The 26696-nt window shown below is 39.8% G+C and overlaps 2 protein-coding genes across 5 annotated transcripts in view; one reads left to right on the top strand and one right to left on the bottom strand.

Moving 5' to 3' along the window:
• The window catches only part of itga3b (integrin, alpha 3b), a 29993-nt gene extending 20774 nt beyond the window's left edge, over window positions 1-9219 (top strand). For 2 of the 4 annotated variants that reach the window (XM_084938031.1, XM_084938034.1), the window contains 16 exons: window positions 323-409; window positions 506-573; window positions 734-876; window positions 1049-1195; window positions 1330-1430; window positions 1822-1990; window positions 2172-2246; window positions 2341-2420; window positions 2608-2685; window positions 3097-3211; window positions 3484-3660; window positions 5484-5618; window positions 5891-6004; window positions 6427-6525; window positions 6603-6728; window positions 7932-9219. In XM_084938031.1, coding sequence (XP_084794157.1) covers window positions 323-409; window positions 506-573; window positions 734-876; window positions 1049-1195; window positions 1330-1430; window positions 1822-1990; window positions 2172-2246; window positions 2341-2420; window positions 2608-2685; window positions 3097-3211; window positions 3484-3660; window positions 5484-5618; window positions 5891-6004; window positions 6427-6525; window positions 6603-6728; window positions 7932-8099 — 1882 coding nt within the window. In that variant the 3' untranslated portion in view covers window positions 8100-9219. Of the gene's footprint in view, window positions 1-322; window positions 410-505; window positions 574-733; window positions 877-1048; window positions 1196-1329; window positions 1431-1821; window positions 1991-2171; window positions 2247-2340; window positions 2421-2607; window positions 2686-3096; window positions 3212-3483; window positions 3661-5483; window positions 5619-5890; window positions 6005-6426; window positions 6526-6602; window positions 6729-6805 lie in introns of all 4 variants that reach the window. The other 2 variants (XM_084938033.1, XM_084938032.1) reach the window with 2 other exon arrangements.
• Window positions 9220-9468: 249 nt separating this feature from the next.
• On the bottom strand, window positions 9469-25542 carry ace (angiotensin I converting enzyme (peptidyl-dipeptidase A) 1). Its single transcript, XM_084938030.1, has 25 exons — window positions 24892-25542; window positions 21209-21379; window positions 21032-21119; window positions 20185-20328; window positions 19871-20062; window positions 19368-19465; window positions 19039-19208; window positions 18735-18958; window positions 18311-18455; window positions 17916-18014; window positions 16749-16871; window positions 16443-16648; window positions 16170-16306; window positions 15689-15847; window positions 15218-15305; window positions 14910-15053; window positions 13487-13678; window positions 12984-13081; window positions 12686-12858; window positions 11849-12072; window positions 11613-11757; window positions 11414-11512; window positions 11090-11212; window positions 10746-10930; window positions 9469-10047 (listed from the first exon to the last, which is right to left on the bottom strand). The coding sequence occupies exons 1-25, from the start codon at window positions 25123-25125 to the stop codon at window positions 9845-9847; spliced, it is 3864 nt and encodes a 1287-aa protein (XP_084794156.1). The 5' UTR covers window positions 25126-25542; the 3' UTR covers window positions 9469-9844.
• Between the last annotated feature and the right edge of the window lie 1154 nt (window positions 25543-26696).

The raw sequence follows: 26696 nt of genomic DNA, 5'->3' as shown, positions 1-26696 counted from the left end.
GCGAAGTCTTTGTTGAACTTTCTGACATAGTGTCATAGTACGTTATTCTGCTGGAAGGTTGTGGGCTGATCACTACCATGTGACTGTGTATTATTTGTATTAACAAGAAGTTGAACAAATGTACCTAACAAAGTGGCCAGTGAGTGTATATATAATATATAGCAATTTTCTACAGTGACATTTGTCTCATAAATTACGACAAACTATTTTTATGACATCTATTATTTTTCAGTATTCATGGAGTTATTTCTCATATTATTATTATTATTATTATTATAATGATTCATTTATTTGTTTTGTTCTGTTTTGTTTTTTAAATAAGAGCTCGACCGGTTGTGCACTTAACCCAAGACTTCACTGTCGAGCCTAAGATTGTGGACGATAAAATGTGCTCTGGAGATAAACCATGGTGAGATGTCTCCTAAATTTATGTCATTCTGAAACTGGCTTATTGAGTGTTTTTTCAGGTCTCAGTTCTTCTTCTCTTTCTCTTTGTGCTTCACAGCATTACAGCTACTCTGTGCATGTCTTTCACTCTAAGCACCGGAAATACAAATTTCAAGAGACCTGTCAGTAAGTTTTTCCGTGTTCAATTTTCTTTTTCAAATGAACAGTGTTTCCAACTTACAAACAAGTGCATCACCATGGAAATTCTTTGTATTGTAAGAAAAAAAAACTTTATTTACTGCATGAGCTTGCTTTAATCTTTTCTGTTTGTTTTCACTCTGTAAAGTGGTGACGTATATAGTAGAGGCCGACAGGGAGAGAAGAGGAAGCTCTCGTGTTCGTTTTCAGAATGACATCAACACTTACACTGGCAACCTGACCATGACATCTTCCAAAACTGCGTGTGAAACTCTCAAGCTATTTGTAGTCGTAAGTGCACAACGCAACTATTGCAGATGTTGTATTGACTGAGCCGTGCATTTTGTGCTATTTGCAAATGATCATCTTGCTGAGTGACTGGAGAGAACAAATAAACTGCGGCTACCTGATAGTCCTGTGCTTATTGAGACAAGCAAAAAGAAACTCTCTAATTAATTCACAGGAACCTGTGAGGGACAAACTGGAACCAGTGGTCTTTTTCCTCAACTTCTCATTATACGAACCAATACCTAGAGCCAGACGAGCCCCACAGAACCTGGACTTCTTCCCGATTTTGAGCCCAGAGCAGAAATCCAGCCGAAGAACTGAGGTATGGAGTCTTGCATGCACATCATTTACAGGTTTCCTTTTCAGTAACTTGGAGATGGTAAAGAAATGGTACAGTCCAGTGTCCCCTTGTAAGATTTGATATGATTCTATCATATCAAATTCTATTTCCTGCAGATTCACTTTCAAAAGGCGTGTGGCTCAGACAACAAATGTACCAGTAACCTGCAACTAACAGCAAAGTTTGTTGAAGAAAATGAAGAAAAGCCTTATCCCAGGTAAATTTATATAGTGAGCAACCAAGCATCCTTTGAGTCATTCATGTATAGACACAAAGCTGACTTTTAAAGGTTAAAATACACTAGTTAGCTTGCTCAGTTAGGTTAGAAGATTGTTGCAGTGCTCATTTATATATATAATGCATATGAAGCTACCACCAGTACCAGCTTACCATTAGCTTAGCACAAAGAAAACAAAGTGAAATGTGAAATGTGTGAAATTGTGAGGGTTCCCCCTTGCTTATGGACTCCCATTGGAAAGGTCCATTTTAGCACTTTAGCCATCGTTAGCCATATTTGTTGTTTGTTTTTCTTATTGCTATGTCATGAATGTGTTAGTCAAGCAAAATAATCATTAATAACAAAGCTAATACATGTTGTCCCTCTACAGTCTGGGCAAAGTTCAAGTGCTCCAGTTCAACAGCTCCATAAAGAGAATAGGGCTCGCGGTAAACGTTACCAACTATCAATCTGAAGGGAAGCTAGCTGAAGACGCCCACAGAGTCGTGCTCAATGTCACTATCCCTGATGTGCTGAAATATGCCAGTGTCAGTTCTTTGGTAGGTCCACTGGAGGGCAGAAGATGCCCATTTTTATTTAAATCTCCTTTGTTTTTTTAATGCTACTCTTCTTACAAGATGCACAATGTATTGGTTTGGTTTGGTCATGTTTAGCCACATCTCTGGTCATGTCAGTTCCTTAAAAATTAAAACTAATTCTGTTTATTTCTTCTGTGTTTAGAATAACAAAGTTGAGTGCACTCTTCTTGATACAGTCATTTGTGAGGTGGGGAACCCAATTAGCAGAAACGAAAAGGTAGGTTTGAACAGGTGACAATTATTTTTATCTTTTTCTACTGGACAGTTGGGTTTGCAACAGTTCTCATGTGCTTGCATTGCTTTATTAATAGGTGTCTTTCCTGCTCAAGTTTGAGACATCAGGAATCACCCTACACACACGAAAGATTGAGTGTCAGCTGCTGTTGTCAACGTAAGGGCTTTATAATGTTGGTTGCACATTGTATTTTGTTCCTGCTTAATACTAAACAGGGAAAACAAGTCAATATAATACTGTTGTGTATAATAATTAAGTTCATTTTCTGCTTTTTGCATTTTTTTAATGAAGTTTAAATTTTTAAGCTGTTTTAAGATAATGCACACTGTTGTAATTTCTCCAGTCTTAGTGAGCAGAGTGACCTAACGCCTGTTCCTATGGCCTTGCTGATTGAAAACACCATTAATCCAGTCTTCAGCTTGTAAGTCCCAATCGCAAATGTTTCATGACATACTGTACATTCAGGGTTCTCAGTAACAGAGAAAAATTAAAAGTAATGCAGGTATTTAGCACATAAACCACCTGATTACTGAGAGTAATCACAGGCATCATGGGAAGTATATGCATTGCATTTACTATATTTCTTATACATCTGTTAGGTTAGGCATGTCTCCCGTGCCCCTAGAGGACTTTTAGGTTTTTTTATGTGGTTTTTGGGGGAGGGTTCTTTCCTTCCTTCCATCAACCATCTCCCTAAATCGGTACTCGGTCATCAAAAAATCTGAGAACCCCTGTTGTACATAAAGAGTAGATAAATAAAATGGTCAGTGCATCATATTACCCTCCTTACAGTTTGTTTACTTACACTGTGTGAAACATATCTGTCTTTTAGCTTATCCAGTGAAAAGTCACAGGTGGAAACAGTAAAGTTTGGTGGGACAGTGATGGGCGAGTCAGCCATGGTCAACACAAGTGACGTGGGTAGTCTGGTGGAGTTCACCTTTACTGTGAGTCATCTTCACCACTCAGAGATTGTACATTGTATCTATAATGTGTGTTGCTCACCCACATTTCCATCATCCCCACCCTGTCTTTGAAGCCAGCACTTCAGAAGTTTAATATTGCGTCGGCTGTGGATTGTTGTGTCAGCCATGGTTTGTGGTTTAAGTGTGAGCAGGGGTGGATACGGTTTAGGAGTTACAGTCACCATGTTGTTATTTCATACCATCTGATGTATTTCACTTCTATTTTTAATGTTTCTGACTGCTTCCACCTCTAGATGAACACAATGGGACAATCGCTGCAAGACATAGCAACCCTGGCTGTGGATTTTGAGTGGCCCTGTGAGGTAGCAAACGGCAAGTGGCTGCTGTACCTGACGAAGATTGTTGTTCAGGGGGATTCTGAAACGGAGTGTAAACCTCCTGGAAATGTGGTCAACATGCTTAACCTAACTGTAAGGTTCTTTTTAACACTTTTTGAAACGTGTGATATCTGTGAAGATGACCCAGAATAAGACCAAAAACAAAAACTTAACAGCAACAAAAAATACACAAATCAATCACAAAACTTTTAAGACATTCAAAAACTTAAAAATGAGTTAAAAATGAGTCAACATCTGTGCTAGCCTCTCTGTGAAGCCATACAGAGAGGCTAGCTGTACCTTCAATCCAGTTCAGTCTGATGCAACCTTATTTATAAAACACATTAAAAAACTGACCAAAAATATTAATTTCACACAGTAAGAACATAATTAAAATATATACGCTTTACATACAAATAAACACTTCTATAACTCTCAAAATCACTAAGTGATCTGACGATGGATAAAGCTGTATATTTATGGATATATGTTTATCCAATTTAAAATCACAGTTCACTTGAACTCCAAAGTTGATTACAGTGGGCTTAATATAAGGTTCCACAGAGCCCAATTTTGAGGCAATGCCAGCATCACTGGGTTTAAGTATCACAACCTCAGTTTTACTGTCATTGAATATTTAAAAATGTAGAGCCATCAGGGGTTTGATGTCCCCGAAACACTCTGTGTTTTTTAAAGACCTTTTTAGGGTAGGTAAATTTGATGATCATCAATATAAAAGTGTAAAGAACTGCCATGTCTTTTTAAAATGGATCCTAGGGGTAAATTGTAAAGGTAAAAAACAAGCCTGGCCCCAGAATCGAACCTTGGGGAACTCCACATAGCAATCACTGAAACTGAAAAAAAAAACAAAAAAAACAGTGTATCTCGTTGAAACATGTCATGAGTTAAGTAAGTTGAGGGATTTTTAATCAAAGAGTTAATTTCACTAAGCGTCTGTGACAGTTGTTAAAAAATATTATCTGTTTGGTTTTTTCAGCTTTTACAGGTCTTTGATAACAACGTGAAGTTTTCCTTAAGAATATCAAAAAACAGTTGTACTTTACCTTTTGCTATTGATGTTTTGTTTTCCTGCGGTCTCATCTGACACTGCGAACGGTTTCATTCCGCCATTGTTTAGGTTTCAGTTTAGAACAGAAGTGACAGTGTCAAGAATAGTTTGACCAACGACTGCGGTATTTAAACAAGGAGGACTCCATAGTCTCTTTGGCAGTGTCAAAAGACGCAGAGAATTAAACAGCAGTTTAAAGTTAAATATATGACATATATATCCATCAGCATCCAAATAAGCTAAAGTGCTTATGTTTAATTCAGTTACCATCTTTATTTAGCACATTAGCATGCTAGCTTTTACTCATTAGCACTAAACAGAAAGTACAGCCAAGGCTTATCATTACTTTTTTAAACAAACATCAGGTACTGAACCATAAACTGTGAGATATATTTTAAACCCATGAACCTTACCTCTAAATACAATTTCTCAAATATCAACCTTTGAGAAATTCATTAGCATGAATTCATTAAGCTAGGTGGGTCATCAACTTGTTACGTGTGTTGCTCAAGCCGATGTCAGCATGAACTCAAGTCAGTGCAGTGTGAATAAATGTCAATTTTAGAAAAGTGGTGTGAAAATGGTCTTAATGCCAAACCACTATTCAGAAATACATTTTGGAAAAAAACATCTGTCGCCACACACAGACCTCACAAAGCCCCAAAACAGAAAGCCATAGTGCATGCAGCCTATATATAGACAGCTGAAATGACAATGCTATTCTGAGAAAAATGTAGTAATGTCTTTATCAAACCAGTAATTAACCCTCTGATGTAATGTCTCTGTCTCCTCTGTTTCCTCTTTTTTCTTCCTTTTTCTTTCTTCTTTCTTTTCTCCCATCTTGCAGTTGTCAGAGAGAAGACCTAAGCGTACTAAGCGACAGATTAGAGTTGAAGGTGAGAATGACGTGACCCATTCAAATATTATTGAGCCACAGGCAGCAGTCACACTGTCTTCTACTCCCAAAAAGAGGTACCTGTTGGTAAGTCCTAGATTTATATTCCCTTAACATGATCATGCGTATATGTGTGACATTTGTATGTGAGGAGTCTTGTGTACAGAATTTAATATCTTTCAAAATAAGTGGACTGACAACCTCACACTGTGGCAAATACCAACGTCAGTAGGATTAACATTTAATATACAAATTGAGTCATCCCTTGTAGATAGTAGGATTTTTGTTTTTAAATCTAGTCTTAACTGTCAGTATCTGTTCACTCTCTAATAGAGTTTCTTTCTTATGGCCTGTTAAAGGAATGCTCCAAGGGGACAGCAAAGTGTGTGACGTTTACCTGCCCACTGCTCAATGTTTCGAATTCAGCCACGATTTACGTCCGATCCCGGTTGTGGAATAGTACAATGTTAGAGGTGAGCTCCCCAGCTAATATATATTGTAGATTCATGGTGATTTTTTAATTATATATCAAGTGTGCTGTTAGATCTGGTAGGCCAAAAACTCACTTGGCAAGGTGCTGTGTAAGCTTCTTCACACTTTAACACGTTGTCTTCTATTCATGCTGTGTCTCACTTGATCACTGTGATATCTGCTGTCTGTGTTCTTCTCTGGCATGTCCATGCCTCAGGATTTCCATGTGTGCAAATAGAAGGGCAGGGAGGTGCTTCCTACCCACTGCATGCTTTCCTTGTACACATGGGGAAGGAGTTTATTCTAGAAAAGAGCTATATGACCAACTATAAATAAGTGCAGATTGAAATAACAATCCTATTTTACTGTTTATGCCCTGACATTTGGGAAAATGTTTTGATGTTGTGTCTGTGTGTGCCTACAGGACTATTCTGATGCATTTGTAGTTGAAGTTAAAGGCCAAGCCACACTGAAGCTTATTAATAATCAATCAAACATCAAGATGGAGAGTCAGACGACCTTGGTATGTGATGATGATGGCAGGAATGAAAATAATGCTTATGATATGATAATATATTACATTCTTCACTTTTCTTGTAGTTCAAAGTACAAATAGAACCAGAGGAAAGGGTGGAGACGCCCTATGAGCTTCCCCTGTGGATCATCATCTCTGCAGCTGTAGCAGGAATTGCACTGCTAGGAATCATCATTCTTATACTATGGAAGGTGAGATTGTTTTATTGAGCTTTAACCTCTGTTTTGACACCTTAGTCTAACCCCAGAATTCATGCGCCTTCCTCCAGTGTGGCTTCTTCCAGAGAGCCAGCAGGAGGGAGATGTATGAGGCCAAGGCCCAGAAGGCTGAGATGAAGATCCAGCCCTCTGAGACAGAGAGGCTAACTGAGGACTACTGAGGCCCCATGTCTCCCAACAGCATACACCATTGGGGCTTTTGGGTAAAACACCCCTTTGAAAGGATTTTTCTGTAGATGCTGTCAGTGACAGCACCGAGTTTGGGATGTGATTCAACTAACCACTTCGACTGCTTTCCTTGCAGGCTAACACTGCACTGTTGATCTCTGTATGGCTAACTTTTTTTCACTGCTTCTTTTCCATCTTGGGGAGGATTCACATACATATATACACTGCCTGGCTTTCCTTGTGCTGCCTTTGCTGAATACTTGAGAAAAATAATGTTATAATAATAAAAATAATAATGTTATTAAGAGAGATGGAAGTTGCTTGCACAGCTTTTTGTTTGGCTTGAAACTGGTGACGTTTATGCTTGCTATAAATAATCACCATGTAGCATATGAACAAAGAGAGCTAACAGACAGCTAGCTTGTTTAAATGCTCATTCAAGCTCTGTTAACTCGCCTTGGGACTGATTGGTTGATGCCACATCGATGATTGCACTCTTAGTGCATTCCAGATTAAGTTGGAAGACTGGAGTTCCCAGTTAGAATTTTCATCTGGAACACACCAAAGCAGCCAACCCTAACTTGACAAGGTGGTGGCAGTGAAGAAAAACAGTAGCAAAAATGTAAAAATTTGATCTCTGCTGCCACCGTTGTGTATTTATGACTGGTTAAATAAATGAATGAATGGCTCTACCTTGCTAAGAAGCAGAACAAAAACATTTTTTTACATGCTTTTCCAACTTTACAACTGGAATGCAGTCACCTTGGACGTGACATCACTCCCAAGTTTTGACATCTGACTTCCGAGGTATCTGTATAACAGGATATACCTTAAAGGAACACACACATGTGAATCCTCCCTTAATCAGCAGGGTAGTGTGTATTTCTGTCTCTGTCAGCGTGAATCTACTCAGCTTCTAAATCCTAAATCTTCTTCTTAAGCCATTAAAAAACTCAGCTCTCAAACTTTTTAATGTCACCTTCTTCCTTTCTTTTTTTTCCCTGCTAGCTTGGCTTCTTCAAGCGAGCCATCTACTACAGAATAATGCCAAAACACCAGGGAGTGAAAATTCGCAAGGCTGAGCGTTATCAGTTCAATCTGGGGTTTCAGCCCGAGGAGCCACAGAAAAAGTATTGGATCACAAGTTGGACAGAGATGCAGCATTACTACTACTGAGGCCTTTGTTTTAAACCCTGAACTGCTCAGTGTCAAGAGGCCAAAAAACCCTGGGCTAGACTGAGCCACGTGGACCAACATGGACCAACTGTGGATAGTGCATTCATTTTTTTTAATGGTTTTATTTTTTATAGACTCTTTTTTGTGCAATACACTGAACATTTTGTTCCAGAGATTGTAACTTGTTAAGCGCTTGTGAATGCGCATGTACTTTGTACATTAGAAGCTGTGTCGCATACAAAGTAACTGGTTTTGATTGTGTTGTAGGAGCTAATGTACTGAATTTTTTTTTCTGTATGTGTATTTTTTTATATCTTTTTTTTCCCTAAAATTTCTGAGAAATGTTGCTGGTCATTTGTTGTGCTGTTTCACACCGTGCCTATTTCCATATCTAATCTGAGTGTATATATCTAATCTGTGATTGTAAATGTCCTTTCTGCTTCTATCACTTTGTGGTCAGGAGTTAGTGACTCTGTTAGGGATTTAAATCAAGATAAGTTGATTTGTAGATCATTTTCAACCCCTACAATTAGAACATAATGACCAGCAGCCGCTCTCTTGTGAGTGAATGTTCACATCAAATGTACCCTGACTTTGCGTTGGAATGGTTTTGGCGCTAGCCTCAAATGCATAAACAGCCCCAGCGGATGCACTGTAATTTCCTGCATTGAATTCCACAGCAGTGAACGCCAAAAGCAGGTTTGTAACAAGTTGAAAAGCAATAGCTTCATGTCTGTGTGTTGATTTAGTCAGGGAGTAAACTTGACTATTATTTATTACATCATCTTAGGCTAATACATTAACATACATATCTAAAGAATGTCATACAGGGAGTCACAACACTGGATTAGTTTAGTAGGATGATGTCTATGTGGAGACTTTACGATCCAGCATACATAGGTACGTATAAATTGTATATAGTAAAAAGTTGCGTTAAATTGACTGTTTTAATGAATTTGTTTTCTCACTGTCACTGAGCTTTGTATTTTTAAAAGACAGTAAGCCTTCTCTTGGATTGTTTCTAGGCCTCTGTGGCCCCCGTTAAGGTAAACCTGTAAGACCAATGATAGACTGCTGTTATAAGCCTGTTATTAAACAGTCTCTGATGGGACTAAGTGTTGCTTTACTGCTCCAGTCTGTGTTACCTGAGAGCCTGCAGGTACTGTATTCTGTTGTGCAACTGTAGCCACTAAAGAGGTTGTATTGACTCTGTGAGTAAAGAGGGAAGGGCTGAAAACAGTGCACAAGCTCTTTTTTTTTTTCATCGTGCGGTGTTGCCTTTTTTATGTTACTGTGCATTTTTTTATTGTAATGAAATTGGTTTTAATAACTTTTGTAATTCATTCATGTCACGTCTCCAGAGGCAGAATAAATATTTAATGTCTTTATTGTAGAAATGCTGAGGATTCAACTTATTAGAAAAAAATCAAATATTCAGAAACACTTACACAATGAATGACTTTACAAATTTTCATTTTAAAACTCTTCCTTCTTTAACATCAAAGCTTACAAATAAATTACAAAAAAAAAATTTGCATGTGTTCTTTTGCATAGGCAAGTAAGGAATTTTGTGTTTTTGTGTATACAATAAATATGCAAAACTTGGTAGGCAGACAAAACATGAGGAGCAAATTTGTTCAGATGTTGTGAAGTACACAAAAAACACTGATGTTCACATTGAGGTTGGTATTGTGCCAGCTACAGTAAGTCAGGCTTCACTCTCGTCGTTCAGTCTTCAAACATGGCTAATCTTTTTGCTTCAGCTCCATAGTAGACAAGGACTTTTCAGGCTTTCTTGCCTTCCTGTACATGTAGGCCATAAGGATGGTGCCCACCAATAGCAGCACGCCGAGGGCCAACAGGATCCACTGGCCGGCTATGGCAGCCGACCTGTTCACATTTAAACCCAGGAAATCCACTGTTTTAGCTTCACCTGTTGGAGATTCACCTGTTGGGGATACAAACATGTTTAAATGGTTGTTTTTCACTCAGCAATTAAAACACAAAGGGTACGTGTGCAGTCATTTTCAAATGGCTTCTTCTTGTGCTTATTTTGGAAAGCTATGGGGAAGAAACATTTCCATCTACAGAGATCAGTAAAAGCTGCTTTAACAAGAGGCCCAGCAGTAGCTAGATATTTACAAGAGCTATTCCTCTTCATACCAAGAGGTGGCGCAGGTTGATATGTCTTAATTAGAAAACTGCTGTTGTTCTGTGAGTAACAATGCACATGTGTAACAACATTTCTGTGTTGGTACTAGTTTCAGATAATAATAATGAAAGATAATAATGAAATTAATACTTTTAAAAAGCATTAAAAATCATTTCCATCTAGTTATTGGTTTCATAATTTAATCTCTCCAATAAGAGATGTGTTCACTTTTCTCCACTATCCCTACCAGGGCCTTTCTTTCACTTTCTTGGTAATGTTTTTATCAATTCAGTCAGAGCGTGTGCATTGTAAAACAAAATGAGTAGGAGATTCATTTCAGCTGCAGCAGAGGAGAAACACACACACAAAGAATTCCCATGTGTGTTTCTTTTTTTTTTCAGAGTAGGTGTTCAGAAACTTTTGGCCTTGACTATGGAAAACTTATTAGCAAAGTTTTGATGAGTGAATACATGTATGTGTTTCTGTTAACATACTAAAAGGCTTCCAGTCGTAATCTGGCCATCCGCGAACATCATTGTTCTTGCTGTTCTCCTTCTCAAGCCATTCAATGAGAGGCTGGAAGTACTCCATGAGTGGCTGGGCACTCATTTTGGACTCGCCAGTGATCATAGCCATAGCCTCAGGCCAGGGCTTGCTGAAGCCCAGCTTCATTACATCACTGAAAACAGCAATAGAAAGATCAGAGAGAAGGTCAGAGAAGACTAGGATAACTAATAAGGATGTCTCGGATAAACAATGAAACTGCCAGTGCTCAAAACAAAAAAATAGCATACATATGAGCGTCTCCACTTGCGTGTGTGTAAGTGTGCGTACTAACCCTAAGAGCTTTCCAGCTTCTTTGGATTGGTAGATGTCACAAGTGTATAAAGGTCCATTATGCTTGGCAGCATTACACAGAGCTTTGTGGAACTGAAACTGGATGACGAAGCTGACAAAATACCTGATTGAAGATGATAAAAAAAAGTAGGGTCAGCACTATGCTCAGTGTACAGTTGTGCTACTGCACAATAGTAAGATCATGTTGTGTTCCACAGCATATTTATCTTATCAATCATGATGAGGTGATGAGTATTGAATCATTTATCACTTATCGGTGATAAAATATCACATGCATTTGTTCTTGAGAATCAGAAAGCCTTACCTGACGTAGGGAACGTTAGCTGGGATGTGGAACTTTGCACCTGGGTCAAAGTCCTCCTCAGTGCGTGTTACAGGTGGGCACAATCCCTGGTACTTCAATCTGCAATACAAAGAAAAGAGGCATGCATGCTTGTTATAATTCCTTAGTGAATCATCATCTATGAATGCAATAAATGCATTTTCTGTGATATAAACTTTACCTGAGGTTCCACCATTCTTTATTGTACTCGGTTTGTGGGATGCGTCCATCAAACACCTTCCACCTCCATTGGTCCATCAGGTAGCCGAAAGGTAGGAAGGCAATCTTGTCAAGTGCAATGCTCATCAGGAAGTTGATGTCACTCTCTAAATGAGGTGTTTATAAATGCCAAAATCATATGCTGTAATACAGCAACATGCATTCAAAGATTTTGCTTTTGTTGCAAACATCACTCACCATAGTTGTTCTCAACCTTGTCCAGGAGGCCGATGCTCTGCAGATGTTTGGGTGTCGACACAGACAAGGCAAGTACATCTCCAATGGCCTCGTGAAAGCCGGGGTTGGCTCCGTCACGGAAGGACACGGGCTGGTCTTTGTACTGCAGGAAATACTGAATGTGGCCCATCTCGTGGTGCACGGTGATCAGGTCATCCATTGTGACAACAGTGCACTGCTTGATCCTGGAGAAGCAACCAAAGAAATCATTAGAGCAAATTATGAAAATGTTTCAAAGACAAACTCATGACTCCACCTCACACAAATAATACTAATAATAGACATAGTAAACATATATAGTTGACATGTTCTGCTAAAACAATATCCAAAGTAATACAAAAATACCCTTTTACTTAGCCATGCCTATCTTTGCCTTCTCAGAGCCAATAGTTTGTCTTTGAGGTCAAACTGTGGCAGCCCAACAGGAAAGAGACATATAATAATCTCCAACAGTTTGGAAATTATATTAGAAATGAGCAAAGGTTGGAGAATATTTGAGGTGGATGCCACAGTGGAGCAGCATGTTAGGGCAGTTGCTGATTCTAAACCAACCGTATTAGTGAACGGCAGCAAATGAGGCTCTTACATTAGCTGAACATGCGTGAAGAGAAGAAGACTATAAAAGTTTTTCGTACATGCCATCCCATTTCATTACCAGGCTTCTTCAGGGAGTGCCTTTGTTAAGTATCATATAAAGATTCTGAGATTTGACTGATATTCTGTAAGATTTTGGTAAGGCTTCCAGGCTGCTACGTGTCTCTTGATTCTAGCTTGAAGGGGAAAAAGGTTAGGCTCAACCTGAAGTCTTTTCGGTTATAGAAGTCCCACGCAGAGGCGTGGCACACCACCTGGCGTCCATCAGACGGCTTCTCCAGCATAGATTTGCTCCAGAATTCCGGCGGCATTGGCTCCAAACCAAGTGAGGTGAAAAATTTGTCAGATTCCTGAAACATTCTGATGGCATCCCATCCCTGAGTGAGAGAAATGAGAAAGACTGTAAGAAAAGATGCTTGCATATGTTTTCTGCATGCTTCCTTGGATTTGGAAGTGTGCAGTAATGGCTTTAAAGCAACGGCTGGTTCATGCATCGATTCACCTGCTGCACCATGGCCGGGGTGGCGTCAACCTGTGTAGCGTCTGGGTAGGGTATGACCAAATCCATTATGCCAGACCACGTCTGTGCCCACATGTTGCCTGAAAAAGAGAAAAAACAGTACTCATGTTCCATATTTTTAGTCTTAAGAAGTCAGGTAGAAGGTCATCGGCTGTGCCAGTGTTTAACCAAGTGGGATTTAGGACTGTGAGTCGCTCCAATCCCTGACCATGTGGAACTGTCACACACAATCTCACGCTTGATGCCCCTGAAAGCAAATTAAATCTTGGCTAAATCCAAACGCTTCTACAGTCAACGACAGAATATGAAGGGGCTACTCTCAGACATAAAAGGAGAGTTTTGTCTATAGTGTTAGAATACTTGGGATTCCAAAGTGAAACGCTGGCTGAAAAGTGGTTCTGTCCTGTGACCTTGCTATCATCAAAAAAAACTAAATATCTGAAGTCCATATAGAGCCTCGAGTGCAGTCAAATCGCATTACTTACCAAGTAAATGAGCAGGAATAGGCCCCTTTAGGTTGATATAGTTGGAGCCATACTTATTGTATAGACCCCTTCGAACATAAGCATGCAAGTTTAGATAGAGTGGCTCCAGCTCCTTCCACAGAGTCTCCAGATCTTCTTCAAAGGTAGGCGTTTCATACAGGGAACGCCAGAAAGCTCCATTATCAGAGTGACCTACAGAGAATGCCACAGAGAAATACCTTAATAGTAATCAGAGGAATACTTTAAACATCATCATGTAAAGTGTTTTGATTTGGAGAAGAGATTTATTTCATATTACTGGGGTGTCAGAAAAAGGCTGCTGTTTATTTGAGAGTAAAACATTCACCTAGCATGTTGCATAATCCAACTATTTTTAGTAAATAATTAACAGTATATATAGTTCAAATCTGCTGACTGTATAGCAGATATCCTTTTATTAGGTCTTCATTTCCTAAACACTGACAAGTAATGTGTAATCATAAACTCTATATGCCATAAAGTGTGTTTTTATTGCTATATAACGTCAGCCGCCTGGTGTGATAATACATTCTGCTGTGTCACTGGAAAAATCTCTTTGATAAAATACCTGACAGGACAATTTTTTAAAAGACAAATTGTTTAAAATTTTCAGGCTCTTTTAGGTAAAGAAAAAGAAAAAGCTTGGGTGTGATGAAGCTTAGGACTCTGGCTGAGGATAAGTGCTGTGGAGCAAATGATTTAACTCCTGGTCTTGATAAAATGTGAATCTGTGTGCGACAGTTTAACTGCAAATCCTTATATGTCCTCATTGTTTAGATATACCATCAGCCAAATACCCTGTGTGTACACACAGCTCTGTCACTTTGGAGATACTGTATATGTACACACACACTTTGTTAGACACACTTGTTCAGCTGCTCATTAATGCAAGCGCTTAATCACATCAGCCAGTCATATGCCAGCAGTTCATAAAGACATGATCAAGACGGCCTGTTTAAGTTTAAACTGAGCATCTAAATGAAGAAGAGAGGTGATATGAGTGAGTTTTCAATGTTGTAGTATTTATGAAACTGCAGACCTACTGGATATTTCCCAGACTGAGTTTTATAGAGAATAAAAGCAGCAGTTCTCTGGGTGAAATGCCTCTCTGAGGAATGTTTCCAGCACTTTGTCGAATCTCTGCCGAGGAGGCAGTTCTGAATGCAAAAGGGGGTTGAACTCAGAACCTAACAAAGTATCTGGTGAGTATAAATATGATGGACTGACTAAAGCAGTTCCTTGACTCCACTTATTTATACTAACCACACTTTGACTGCCATGCATCTGAAAAAAATCTGTTCTATAACTGCTGTCTCCATCAAGGCCAAACTTTTGAAAGTTTTCCAGCAGGACAGATTAATGAAGAATCTCACAGTAGGTGTAAAATTACATTTAAATGTCATACTATTTAGTGTGGCAGCTTTGTTGGCCAGTTCAACATATCTCTTATAATCCTGACGGATTACTTTGCCAGCAGCATCTCGCCATCCTTTCCAGGCAAATAGCAGCTCATTGTAATCCCTGGACTCTGCCATGATCTTCTGGAGATCTGAAACAGATTTTAAAATATTTCATCATGCAAACTTTGCTCACTGTATACTCTCTAAGGCAGTGTGATAATAATTGTACTATTTAGCCTTATCACGTGTATCAGCTACCAAAAGCCATTATTTATCTGGAAGTCAATCTGCAGCATTTTTTCCATAGTCATACCTGGATCCAGAGGGAGGCATTCATTATTCTCTCTGCAGACCTCAGCCACACTGTACTTGGTCTCCATGTTGGACAGGAGCGTATTGTACTAAAAAGGTAAAAAAAAAAAAAAAAAACAACTACTTTTGATCCAAGTGAAATTATTAGCAGGTTGTGACATTTATTAAATGTATCTGACAGATTTCTACAGCTGCTCTGGAGCCAAGACCTCATCAGATAAATGCATTTCTTTTAGTATAGAGTAGGGTTATTTGCACCTTCCTAAAACAATGCCAACATATTCACATTGGTGCAAGTGGGGTCAAAACAAAGAGACATTCCTTTAAATATATTTCATGTATAGTCTCTGATTGCGGTAGCTTATATCCTCCCTCCCTTTTGCATGTCCTTCGTTGTTGAGGAACACTTAGAGGTGTTTTAAACATCAAGCAAGCAGCTCTGAATACTCTCACACAGGAATTTCCTTCACACCTCTTCCAGTTCTGCAGAGGGGAGCGCAGCCCTCTCGATGTCACTGAGTTTTTTAATGATGCGTTTGACCGAGCCATCTTGGAAGTCAGTGGTGTCGTATTGACGGGCCTGCAGTCCATACTTCAAGGTGTGTGCTGACATCTCCAGGTTCTTTTCAAGCTAAGGAAGAATAATGAATAGCATTTATTTTATATTAAACAATCTTCATTATATGCCAATGAAAGCAGGATGGATGGATGGACGGACAGATCAACAAATGGATGGACAGATGGATGGATGGATGGATGGACCAGTGTGTAGGTAATTAGAATCACGCACACATGCATTTATTAGTGACACATTAACTCAATCAGTTATTGATTCATTGACACAGTTTGATCAAGAAAATTCATTTTATTGATTCGGCAAAACTATGAGCAGAGCTGATGCTTGAGCATGGTTAAGGTAATCTCCTTTGAGCTGGTTGGTCAGTGGGCCTCACCATTGCCTGCTTATTGGCTTCATTGATGTCGGTGTTGTACTTCCAGGAGGCCTCAGTGTATGCATTCCATACCACCTCAGCTGTACTGTTGTACTCTTCCAGAAGCTTCTGCGCATCAAGCTCATCTGTGTTCTTGTCTGTGTAAACAGGAAAAAAGAAAGTCAGTTAAAAATAAGTCACCGAACTAATGTTTCATATGTTTCTAATGCTGCAACTTGTGATGACATTTATAAGATGTAAATAATCTTTGTTGTGCTCAATCCGGTAACTTACCGATATCTTCTGGGTAGCCTTCAGGCATAGGTGGGACCCAGTTGAAGTCTGGCCATCCCAACGTCTCATTCACATTTTGCTTGTTCAACCACTCAATAATTGGCTCAAAGTACTTCATGAGTGAGCTGGCATTTAATTTATTAGTGCCTATAGCATCCTGGAGCACAACTGGCCAGCTTTCAGATGAGCCGGCCTGAAGGACTTTCCTGGAGGGATAAGAGTGAAATTGCATTGCATCTTTATTTTTTCCCCCATGAGCCATTAATTATAATCCTGGTATTTAACTTGAAGGTATAATCAGCTCACTTTAAAATGGCTCCCGCCTCTGCAGACCGGTAGATGTCACATGTGTGCAAGGGACCTGTGTGTTTGGCTGCTTCGCAAAGTTTTTCATGAAACTGGAACTGAAGGATGAAACTGACAAAATATCTGCAGGGGGGAAAAGAAAAGCTTTAACTTTTGCAAATGAAGGTCGTATACCGAACAAGGTAAAAGAAAAAAAAATGTAAAAAAAAAAATGAAGAAAAAAAATTAAATGACAGAAAATGATGACTATGTAAATTATGTAAATTATGTGTTTGAGGCCACATATATGAAAGCTCTGCAATCTTTTTCTGTTAAAGTAACTGTGTCTGTGATTTTTATTTCCATCTCCTAAATGAAACCAGATGGAGTCAGAGGATTTTCTCATACCACCCCAGCTTCTGCTACATTTCCTGCTATTGTAGGCCCCTAGTATTGTTTTAAAACCGCAATAAAGTGCCGCACACAATACCATACTTTCAGATTGGCAGGCATTGTTGCATGTTCACTGCCTTTACTTCAGCCACAGAGTTGCCCTTCACACAATACCTATTATTAAGGCACTAATACAGTACTGTGCAAACTCTGCACACATGGAAATGCAGTACACAAGGCAAAAACATAGTTTGTGTGATTCGAACAATGAAAGTCAATATTTAATATGATCGCCTTTATTCTTCAACACAGCCTGAACTCTCTTAGAGAAACTTTCTTGTAATTTCTTTAAGAAGTCTTCAGGAATAGTTCTCCAAACTTCTTCTTGAGAGACATTCAAAGCTCCTTTTTGGATGTTGGCTGCCTTTTGTTCTGTTCTCTGTATAGATGATCCTACTCTGCTTCAATAATGTTCATGTCCGGACTCTGGGGAGGCCGATCCATGACTGATCTTGTTCCATGTTGTGGTTTTTTTCTATCCCGGTACGCTTTTAATGTACTGGCAGTGTGTTTGGGATCACTGTCATGCTGAAAATGTAAGTCATTGCAAATCTATAACATAATATTACATGGTGGATTAAAGATTTCATAATTCCAATAATACTGACAAGATCTCCTTGACAGACTGGCTGAAATCCAGCCCCAAACCATGACAGAGCCTCTATTGTGCTTTACAGATGGCTGTCCTGAAAATATCAATAATCCAATTGATCGTCTCCATCACAGGATGCTTACCTGATGTACGGTGTGTTCCCAGGGATGTGGTATTTTGCCCCAGCATCAAAGTGCTCCTCTGTACGCCTGGTGGGTGGGCAGATGCCTTGATATTTTGTTCTGTTAAAAGAAATAAGAGACAGGTCAATCCAGCCAGCCAATAAATCTGAGACCCCTGCTCTAATAATTACCAGTTTGTCACATGTCAGTCATTGTAATTCTTTTCTCCTACTGGCAATCGTTTCCCTCCAAGATGAATAAAGCACTAACTTTCTTGAGTCTATGCTGGTTGCCAAGCACCCAAAGATGCCTTTTGTTACTCGACTATAGGCTTATCAAGAAAACCATTCTGTCCAAACATATTTCACAAACAATTCTTTTAACTTGTACAACAGTTTCTATGCATAACCTCCTACCTGAGATACCACCAGTCAGCATTGTAACGCTCCGGAGGGGTCTTTCCACTAAAGACATCCCATCTCCAGAGGTCAATAAGGTAGCCAAAGGGAAGGAAGGCTATCTTCTCCAGAGCCATTTTTAGCAGGTAGTTGGTGTCAGTTTCTAGAGAAACACAAAGCATCATTTAGTAAAACCAGACAAACAAACAAATAGGATAAGAAAGATATTGATATAAGAATTCATCTCAGTTGTCTGAGTGTATAAAAATCGGGATTTTATTACACTTCTGGTATTAGAGTCTTGGGGATAAATTACACAGTGTTGCAGTGTTGCTTCTAAAAGATGCCCTTATACGGAAGCCTTCTTAGTTATGGTACTGAAGCCCACCAGAAGGGATGTTGGTGGTATGGAAAGGTTTTATTTCTGTGTTCATGCTATTACCGATGTCAGATGTCACAGATTCCAGAAGATTAATGGTTTCCAGATGCTTGGGCGTAGAAACCGAAAGGGACAAAACATCACCGATAGCCTCGTGAAAACCAGGGTTGGCTCCACTGCGGAAGCCCATAGGCTTGTCCTTGTACTGCAGGTAATACTGAATATGTCCCATCTCATGGTGTACAGTGAAGAGCTGTTCCATCGTGACTGTGGTGCACTGCTTAATTCTTAAATAGGGAATGTGAATAGAATTTTATGTTTTATTAGCAATGAAAAATATGTGAAGCACAACTAAAATTCATTTTACCTGAAGTCCTTGCGATTGTAAAAGTCCCAGGCAGACGCGTGGCACACCACCTCTCGACCCTGAGGCTTAACCAGCATGGATCCCTCCCAGAACTCCTCAGGCATCCTCTCCAAACCCAGAGAGGTGAAGAACTCCTCGGCCACACGAAACATGTGTGTGGCGTTATAGCCCTGCGAAGTGGAAACAATCAGACTAGTCGCAATTAATGCTGTTTGACAAAATTATTAGAATTGCAGTGAAAGCTTGATGGTCTGGAAGAACCAGAGAATGTTCTTTCCCCTCCTCCTTTAACCTAATTTAGTTCCATAAAAGCTTCCCGTCCTACTTACTTGTCTGACCATTTCATCAGTCACATCAATGTTAGGTTTGTCAGGAAATGGGATCATCATATCATAAATGTTGTTCCAGGTCTGGGCCCACATATTTCCTGGGGGTGAGGAGGAAAACACACTTAAGCAACAGTTCTGACTTACTGTGTTGTGGACCACTCACAAGCACTGTAGGAAATGCCTGCTGCAGCATGTTTATGCACAGCAATGAGATAAGAGCATTATACTACTCCCATGGTGTGCCTGCATCCTAATTCTCTGAGCTTATATTGGCCATGGCATATGTGTTTACTACAGAAAAAACAGTAAAAGTAAAAAAAGTAAAAAATTAATGTTTATGTTAAAGACATTAATGTTAAAAATAAATACATCGTAATAAATTACAAATTAAAGACCACCCTGCCCTTTCTCATTTTTTGCTATATTTTTTTGGCCGACCAACTCCTAAGTAATGCATGCATGTACATGTAGCTCATATTGGATGGATACTGCATGCATTTTACCTAGCAAGTGAGCAGGGATAGGTCCTTTAAGGTTGATGTATTTGGGGCCATACTGGTTGTAGAGCTGGCGGCGCACAAAGGCGTGCAGATTCAGGTAGAACGGCTCAATGGTCTTGTAGATTTCTTCCAAGTCCTGCCTAAAAGTTTCAGTCTCATACCAAGAGCGCCAGTCATCTCCAGTGTCCTGAAATCCTGAACAGGGCAAAAATGTTAATGTGGTCATTTCTACTCCTGTGTCCTCACTCTGCTTTGCTTCTTCTTCCCTCCATTAGGAATCTCCTGTTCGATATCAACAGCCAGAAAGGAGTACTTACCATCAGCTCGCGAGGCTTTGTTGCTGAGCCCCACAAAGCTTGGATAGTACTGTTTGAGTGGCACGCCTGACGCATTGTGCCAGCCCTCCCAGGCATACAGCAGCTTCTTGTAGCTCCTGGAGTTAGCCATGATCTCTGTGAGCTCTTTAAAATAGAAATGCAAAAAGATGTGGAAAAAGTGTCACAATCAGGAAGATGCTAATCCGGTGCATTACACTCATAAGCTTCAGGTTTTCCTGAACACATGGTGATGTGCTGGTGGTTAGATTTCTGTCTGCTCACGTTATGACAGCAGGAAGACTTGTGATAACTCAGTGTTATTTTGACAATTACTTAAACCAACAATTTTCTTCAAAATCCCAGAGAGAGGAAATGAAGGTTAGGAAAAGGTGAAAGGTGAGCTGCACAGAAAATGGCAGGGAAAAGCGACACCTGGAAGTTTTTGTTATGATAGAGACAGTAGTGTTTTTGTGAGGGGAATGTGTCATGGAGTAACCCAAGATCGATGATTTCCAAGAATAAGAAACCAATAACGAGTATAGGGACTGCACCTTAATGAACGCATTTACTACAAAAAAATTGTAGCAGAACTAATTGGTTTTGCACTCTTGCCTCACTGTTACTTTATGAAGTTTTTGCCAGCAAAGCACAAAGGACTATTGTTCACAATTAACACTGTTGAAGATCTTAATCACTTAAAAGTGTTTTCTTCCCCGGGCATCATTGACTTGTTCATATTCTTTAACACTGCCTTGTTTCGACTTGAACATCTTAAAAATTCTTGCATCATATCATTTGCTTGTCTTGTTTGATCTTCAAAACTGAGCATTTATTATAGTGAACTCACCAGGTTCCAGACTCCAGCTGATGTTTGGCTGTGGGTGCACCTTAGATGTCGAATAAATATTGTCCATGGTGCTCAGAATGGTGTTATACTGTAGAGAATATTTTTTTAAAAGATACAAAAGAGTTTAGCAGTGTCACAAACATGGTTACCGACTTGTTAAATATCTGACAGACAAACCTCCTCTCTTTCTTCCGGGAGAAGGTTGGCAGCACCGAGTAGCTTGATCTTTTCCATCAGTTTTTTGTCTTTAGGGTCAGGAAGGGTGTTGAGAACTCCAGAAGAGAAGACCTGCTTAGCCTTGATCCCCCATGCCTCCACGAATGCCTGTTCTTCAAGAGATGCATTTACCTAAAGACAAAACAAGGTAGACGTAAATGATACGGCTGCTAAATATTTTAAACAGTGCATTGATAGGTCTCTCAAGAGGTAGAAATAAATAATAATTATCAAAAATGTTTATGGCATGTGTTTTTTTAAACCATGAAAAAGCCAAAGGTGCAGGGTCATTCTTTTTTTTTTCCTTTCTTTTTTTTCTAAATATTTGAATTACTGATATCTGTCAAGAGCATAAGTGACCACTTGAGAAAACTCAGACTTGGTGAAAGTCTCTGTTGAGCTGTACTGTAGGAACTAGCTGTTGGCACAAAGTCATACGGGGTTGGACTCTTATTATCAGCTTGTTATAACACATGCCAGTTTTTTTGTGAAGACTGTCATCCTCCAGAAAATGAAAGGACGGATCAGTTTTACAAGCTGCTATTATAGACCAGAGTGCACTTTCAAAGCAATGTAACTGCCAGCATCCGTGTAAAACATATCTTATGCAACGCGGGTGTCTTTCTTCATCTTGCATCATGAGTCTGCAATTAATTTTTCCGTGGACCCACACGAGAAACTGGGACTGTTGTGGAGGGCTGCACCAACTCAATAGGACTGAGTCCGGCTTATCGGTGTGGCCCTCCACAACAGTCCCAGTTTCTCTTGTGGGTCCTCGGAAAAAAATGTATTGCCCAAGCAGCACAACTACAGTGGCATACTGAAATACGCAGTCAAACTACTGAGCCTGAACTAAAAAGTGACTCACACGTAAAATAAATAAATATTTATGTTTACAATCTATTAAAAATAAATAATTAAATTTAAAAATAACAGCAATAGCCAACATTTAGTCTCCCTTAAAGAATCATGCAGATTTCTTGAAATTTGCTGGATGGCTGAACATGGAGTTTGATGCAAGGATTTAAGCTAATCTTTATCATTTCTACTTTTTCATCTAATGTCATCATTTTTTCCAGTTCTTTAACCATTTGTTTTACCAGCCTTCTGTCTTTGTCCCGTAACTGTGTAACTAGAATATGTCTTCAAGTTGCTGGTTTATTGATAGCTGTAACAATACATCTTCCCCGTGGTGGCAATAAAGAGCTCTACCTATCTACTGAGCAAGTGCTAAGTGAAATAACCCTTGTTCAAGGATAACATCTCTAAAAAGAAAAAAATACTATAGCTACTCAAGTCCCCATGCTTATCTGCTGCTCCAGTAAGTGTCAAGGGCGATCGTGGCTCAAGAGTTGGGTGTTCGTCTTGTAATCGGAAGGTTGCCAGTTCGAGCCCCGGCTCAGACAGTCTCAGTCGTTGTGTCCTTGGGCAAGACACTTCACCTACCGCCTACTGGTTATGGCCAGAGGGGCCGATGGCGCGATATGGCAGCCTCTGTCAGTCTGCCCCAGGGCAGCTGTGGCTACAACTGTAGCTTGCCTTCACCAGTGTATGAATGTGAGAGTGAATGAATAGTGGTATTGTAAAGTGCTTTGAGGGGTCCCGAAAAGCGCTATATAAATGCAATCCATTATTATTATCAAGAGCTTCTTTTTATAGCAATCATGAAGACATAGGTCATGAACAATAAGTCTCAGAAGAATGGATGCACTCAAGGCCGCTGTGCCATTCAACACTCATTTGCTCCTCTATAAACTGTGCATCTTATATGCACTTATAATAACTTATAATGGTGTTGCAGCTTTTTATTATTTGTAGTATGTGTAGAGAAAATCAGACTAGCTTCTATAAGTATGAAAAAGATTACAAAATAATTGCACACGCATATTGATGCAACCATTATTTGCGCCACACACATGCTGACAGAACAGTAGCTTCTCACAAGTAATGTTTCCACTGTAAGCCTTTCTTATCTGCTTCTTTAGCAGCCTTCCCTAAAATAACAGGCTGCAGGAGAAGGGAAAAAAAACAAAGAAACAGTGCGGCTGAGAAGCATTAACTCTGACCTTTGTGCTCTACCTCTCAATCTCTATTATTCTCAATCATTTTCTCTCTGTAAGCTTGCACTCACTTTCTGCTACATTTATATATTTTCTATTAGTAATAAATTAGTTTACAAATTTAAATTCAATTTTACCTTTTGGAATGAGCTGTCTCACCTATTATTAGCATTTAAACTGATTACAGAAATACAGTCTTTACATTTCAATTTTTTAAAGATATTTTTAAAACATCTGCATCTCAAAAAACACTAATGTTGAAGAAAAATGTGCACTAAGTTATGCAACATTTTGTATAATATGAACACATACAAGTAGCATTGAAAAAAAGAAGCTCTGTATGTTTGCAATGAAATGGATGCCAAAGCCTCTGATTTTGACATCTGCTGATATCTAACTTTTTTTCCTATTTGATCCTCTCCACGTACAAAAGTTTAACTTGCAATGACAATCACCTTCGCATCCATTGAAGCTACAAGTAAAGTGTGTTTATGCACATATTTGCTTTTTGTGAACGATCAGTGTGCAAATATGACTTTTCAAAATATTTAACTGCACAAGATTTGCTGAGCAGCCCATATCGCAAAATGTTTCTGTCAAGCTGACTGGTTGCCAGATTAGACGGAGTTCTATGCTCGGATTCACTTTGATCCTTCTTTAAAAAAAACTCAGGGGAGGAAAATATGCTCATGCGCAGCATGTGCGAGGCTGCTTGTCTTTCACCTTCCATCACAAAAGCAGGCTGCGGAACAAAACACATTCTGTAGATTGACCCTGTTCAAGGAGTTCAGTGTGGGACACCTGTTGTGTGTGTGTTTGTCAGGGAAGTAGTGTTCAAAGCCTAGATAGTTTACCAAATTCCTGTTTCGACAGCTGTCCAACAGGACTTGGATGTTTGACTATTTCATGGGTGTGATTTTTCCACACCGCAGCAGCTTTGTTGGTTTCTGACTCCAGTCTCACTGTACTTTTCTGCTGCCTTACTGGCTTCATCGTGTCCCTAAGCTTTTAATGCAACTGTTTCTCAAACCTGTGGTAACATGCAATTTTAGAACAATTGCAATCTGATATTAACGTGTCGCAGCTCCCTTCTAAGAAACACATTGCTTTAAAAAGGCATTTTACTGGCTGCAAATATTGCCACAACGGGCTATAAAGACTACTGGTGTGTGCAAAACTACATTTAGTAGAGAGTGCTACCATAAGGACAAAATACTTCAAGCAGAAGAATCATAAAGCAAACAGTTACTCGAGAAAAAAGGCCAACATAAGAGCAGGCGAGACCCATTAGAATTATATTTTAAAGACATTCACACCACAGGCATTCAGATCTCATTTATTTTCCAGTAAAGCGCAAGCAGAGTTGGCTGCGTTGGGAGGAAACTGAGCATGCAATGCTGGAGAGAGATGAATAGTAGTAATCTCCAAGTCAAGCAGAGCTTAGTTCCCCAGAAAACTCTGCATTTCTGGTGACAAGATGCTAGTACTGACAAGAGTGATGTACAGTGGACAATGAAACATCAGCATGAGAGAAAGAGTTGGCCACCGAGTTGTCTTGTGAGCTCGAGACTGCAGATGTCTTACCTGAAGCTTTGAGTTGTGGTCTGTTATGTTGGTGTTGTAGTTCCAGCTGGCAGAGACACTGTGGAAAAACACCTCCTCGGCGGTGCTGTTGTAGTCACTGAGGAACCTTTGTGCATCACTGATGGTGTCTGAATATTCCCCAGGCAGCCAGCTTTCTGGCAGAGCCTCAGATTGCCCAAAGACTGGCAGCAGCAGCAGTACTGACCACAGAAACCTGTCCAAACCAGTACCCATGGCTAGCCCCCACCAAGACACAGTGGAAGAAAAAGCCGTGAAGTGAAGTAGTTGAGTGGAAGGGCTAAAAATACACTTGCTTCAATGAAGTGAGAGTACACCTTCCCCCTGAAGCTGTTGTCTCATCCACTCCTTCACTCTTCCCTTCTTTGCCTCCCAGCCTGGCTGCTGGTGAAATGCACAGGAGCCAACGCGAGCTTCTTTTTAAGTGCCAGTGTAACCCAGCCCACATTTCCCTGCAGCCTTCCCTCTTACTACTTTACACCACTGAACAAAGTACCCCATACACCCCCTTCCTCTGTAATTTTCTCCCTTCCCTTGTTTCCGTTTCTGTTCACCAGCCTGAGAGGATTTGGATGGCTGGCTGATCAGAAGTTTCGGTAACAGAGCAAGATGAGATACAGACTATGACACACTGGTGCAGTGTGCCTGCCTGCTTGGCAGTGGCTCCTCACTAACCAGCAGTGGAGTGTCTGGGAGGGACTCCACATACTTTGCTCTCAGTTTCCTCCTTTAGCTCAGTCAGGAGGGGGAGTTATAAAGACAGGGCAAATGAAAGAGGGGATAAGGGAATGAAGCTGGAGGGTGGGGGGGTGGCAGGACTCTGGACAAAAGGACTGAGAGATCAGCAGAAAAAGGAAGCAAATATCAAAAAAAAAATGGTGAGCAACTTCAGTTGAATATTGTGGTCAGTGTGCATCATGATCATTATGTTCTTGGTTCCCACACATTCATAACGCCACTGTTTAGATTACCTAGAAGGAGGATGTTTACACCACTCAGGCTATGCGACACAACTGCAGTTAAGTGTACAGTCCCACTATAATGTAGCATGTAACAAGCCTTATTTCACTGGCTGTTGCACAGCAACCGTCAGAGCAATTTGTGCAAAACCATAATAGTGGAAGCTTATTCAGTAAAGGGGAAATATTCAGAGACATTTCTTTTCTCTAAAATAAGAACCATGTGCACGTGTTCCTGCCATAATTGAGTAGACAAACCAAATTCACTGAGTTTTTCTTCATCCCAAACCAAGCTGCTACAGTATTTCACTTCCCAGTAATCCCCTGACAAGGCCATTTGAATAAAATTACAGTAAACACACAGCATTCAATGAGCAGAGCTTATAAATACCTAAGAAACAAGACAAAAACTATGTTTGGCATTCTTAACCCTGTTTACAGCCCAATACATACATACATGTATTTTCACTGCCTTTATTAGACCTTCAAAGTGTCATTTAATGCTGTGTGAAGAAGGCAGGGTAGGATCCAAAATGCAGGAGACTGACAAAAACAGGAACTCAGGAATACAAACTGACAGAACACACAGTAGAGGGATGAAGGAGATTATGACACTAGAAAGAGATTGATACAGAATATCTATATACAAGAGGGAATCGGGGCAAAGAGGAAACACCTGGGGAACACAGCTGAACATAATCTAACTGCACACAAGTGACTATCAAAATAAAACAGGAAGTGACAAGCACACTGAGACTGAAACTAAGACACATGAACTTGACAGACAAAAGTAACTACAAAGACAAAACTGACTAAACACGGGAGATA

Source organism: Perissodus microlepis, chromosome 8, assembly GCF_051167445.1.
Source record: "Perissodus microlepis isolate ML-2025 ecotype Zambia chromosome 8, ASM5116744v1, whole genome shotgun sequence".
In the NCBI taxonomy this organism is placed as follows: domain Eukaryota; kingdom Metazoa; phylum Chordata; class Actinopteri; order Cichliformes; family Cichlidae; genus Perissodus; species Perissodus microlepis.
This window is presented reverse-complemented; position numbering and strand designations above follow the sequence as displayed.

Bases quoted from the DNA above. Each gene is read 5' to 3' on its own strand.
- ace (XM_084938030.1), bottom strand. From the start codon at position 25,125: ATGGGTACTGGTTTGGACAGGTTTCTGTGGTCAGTACTGCTGCTGCTG. The intron at 21,120-21,208 runs GTTTGTCTGTCA...TATTCTCTACAG, and splicing joins TCCCGGAAGAAAGAGAGGAG to TATAACACCATTCTGAGCAC. The intron at 15,306-15,688 runs GTGTGAAGGAAA...TTACCTTTTTAG, and splicing joins CCTCTGCAGAACTGGAAGAG to TACAATACGCTCCTGTCCAA.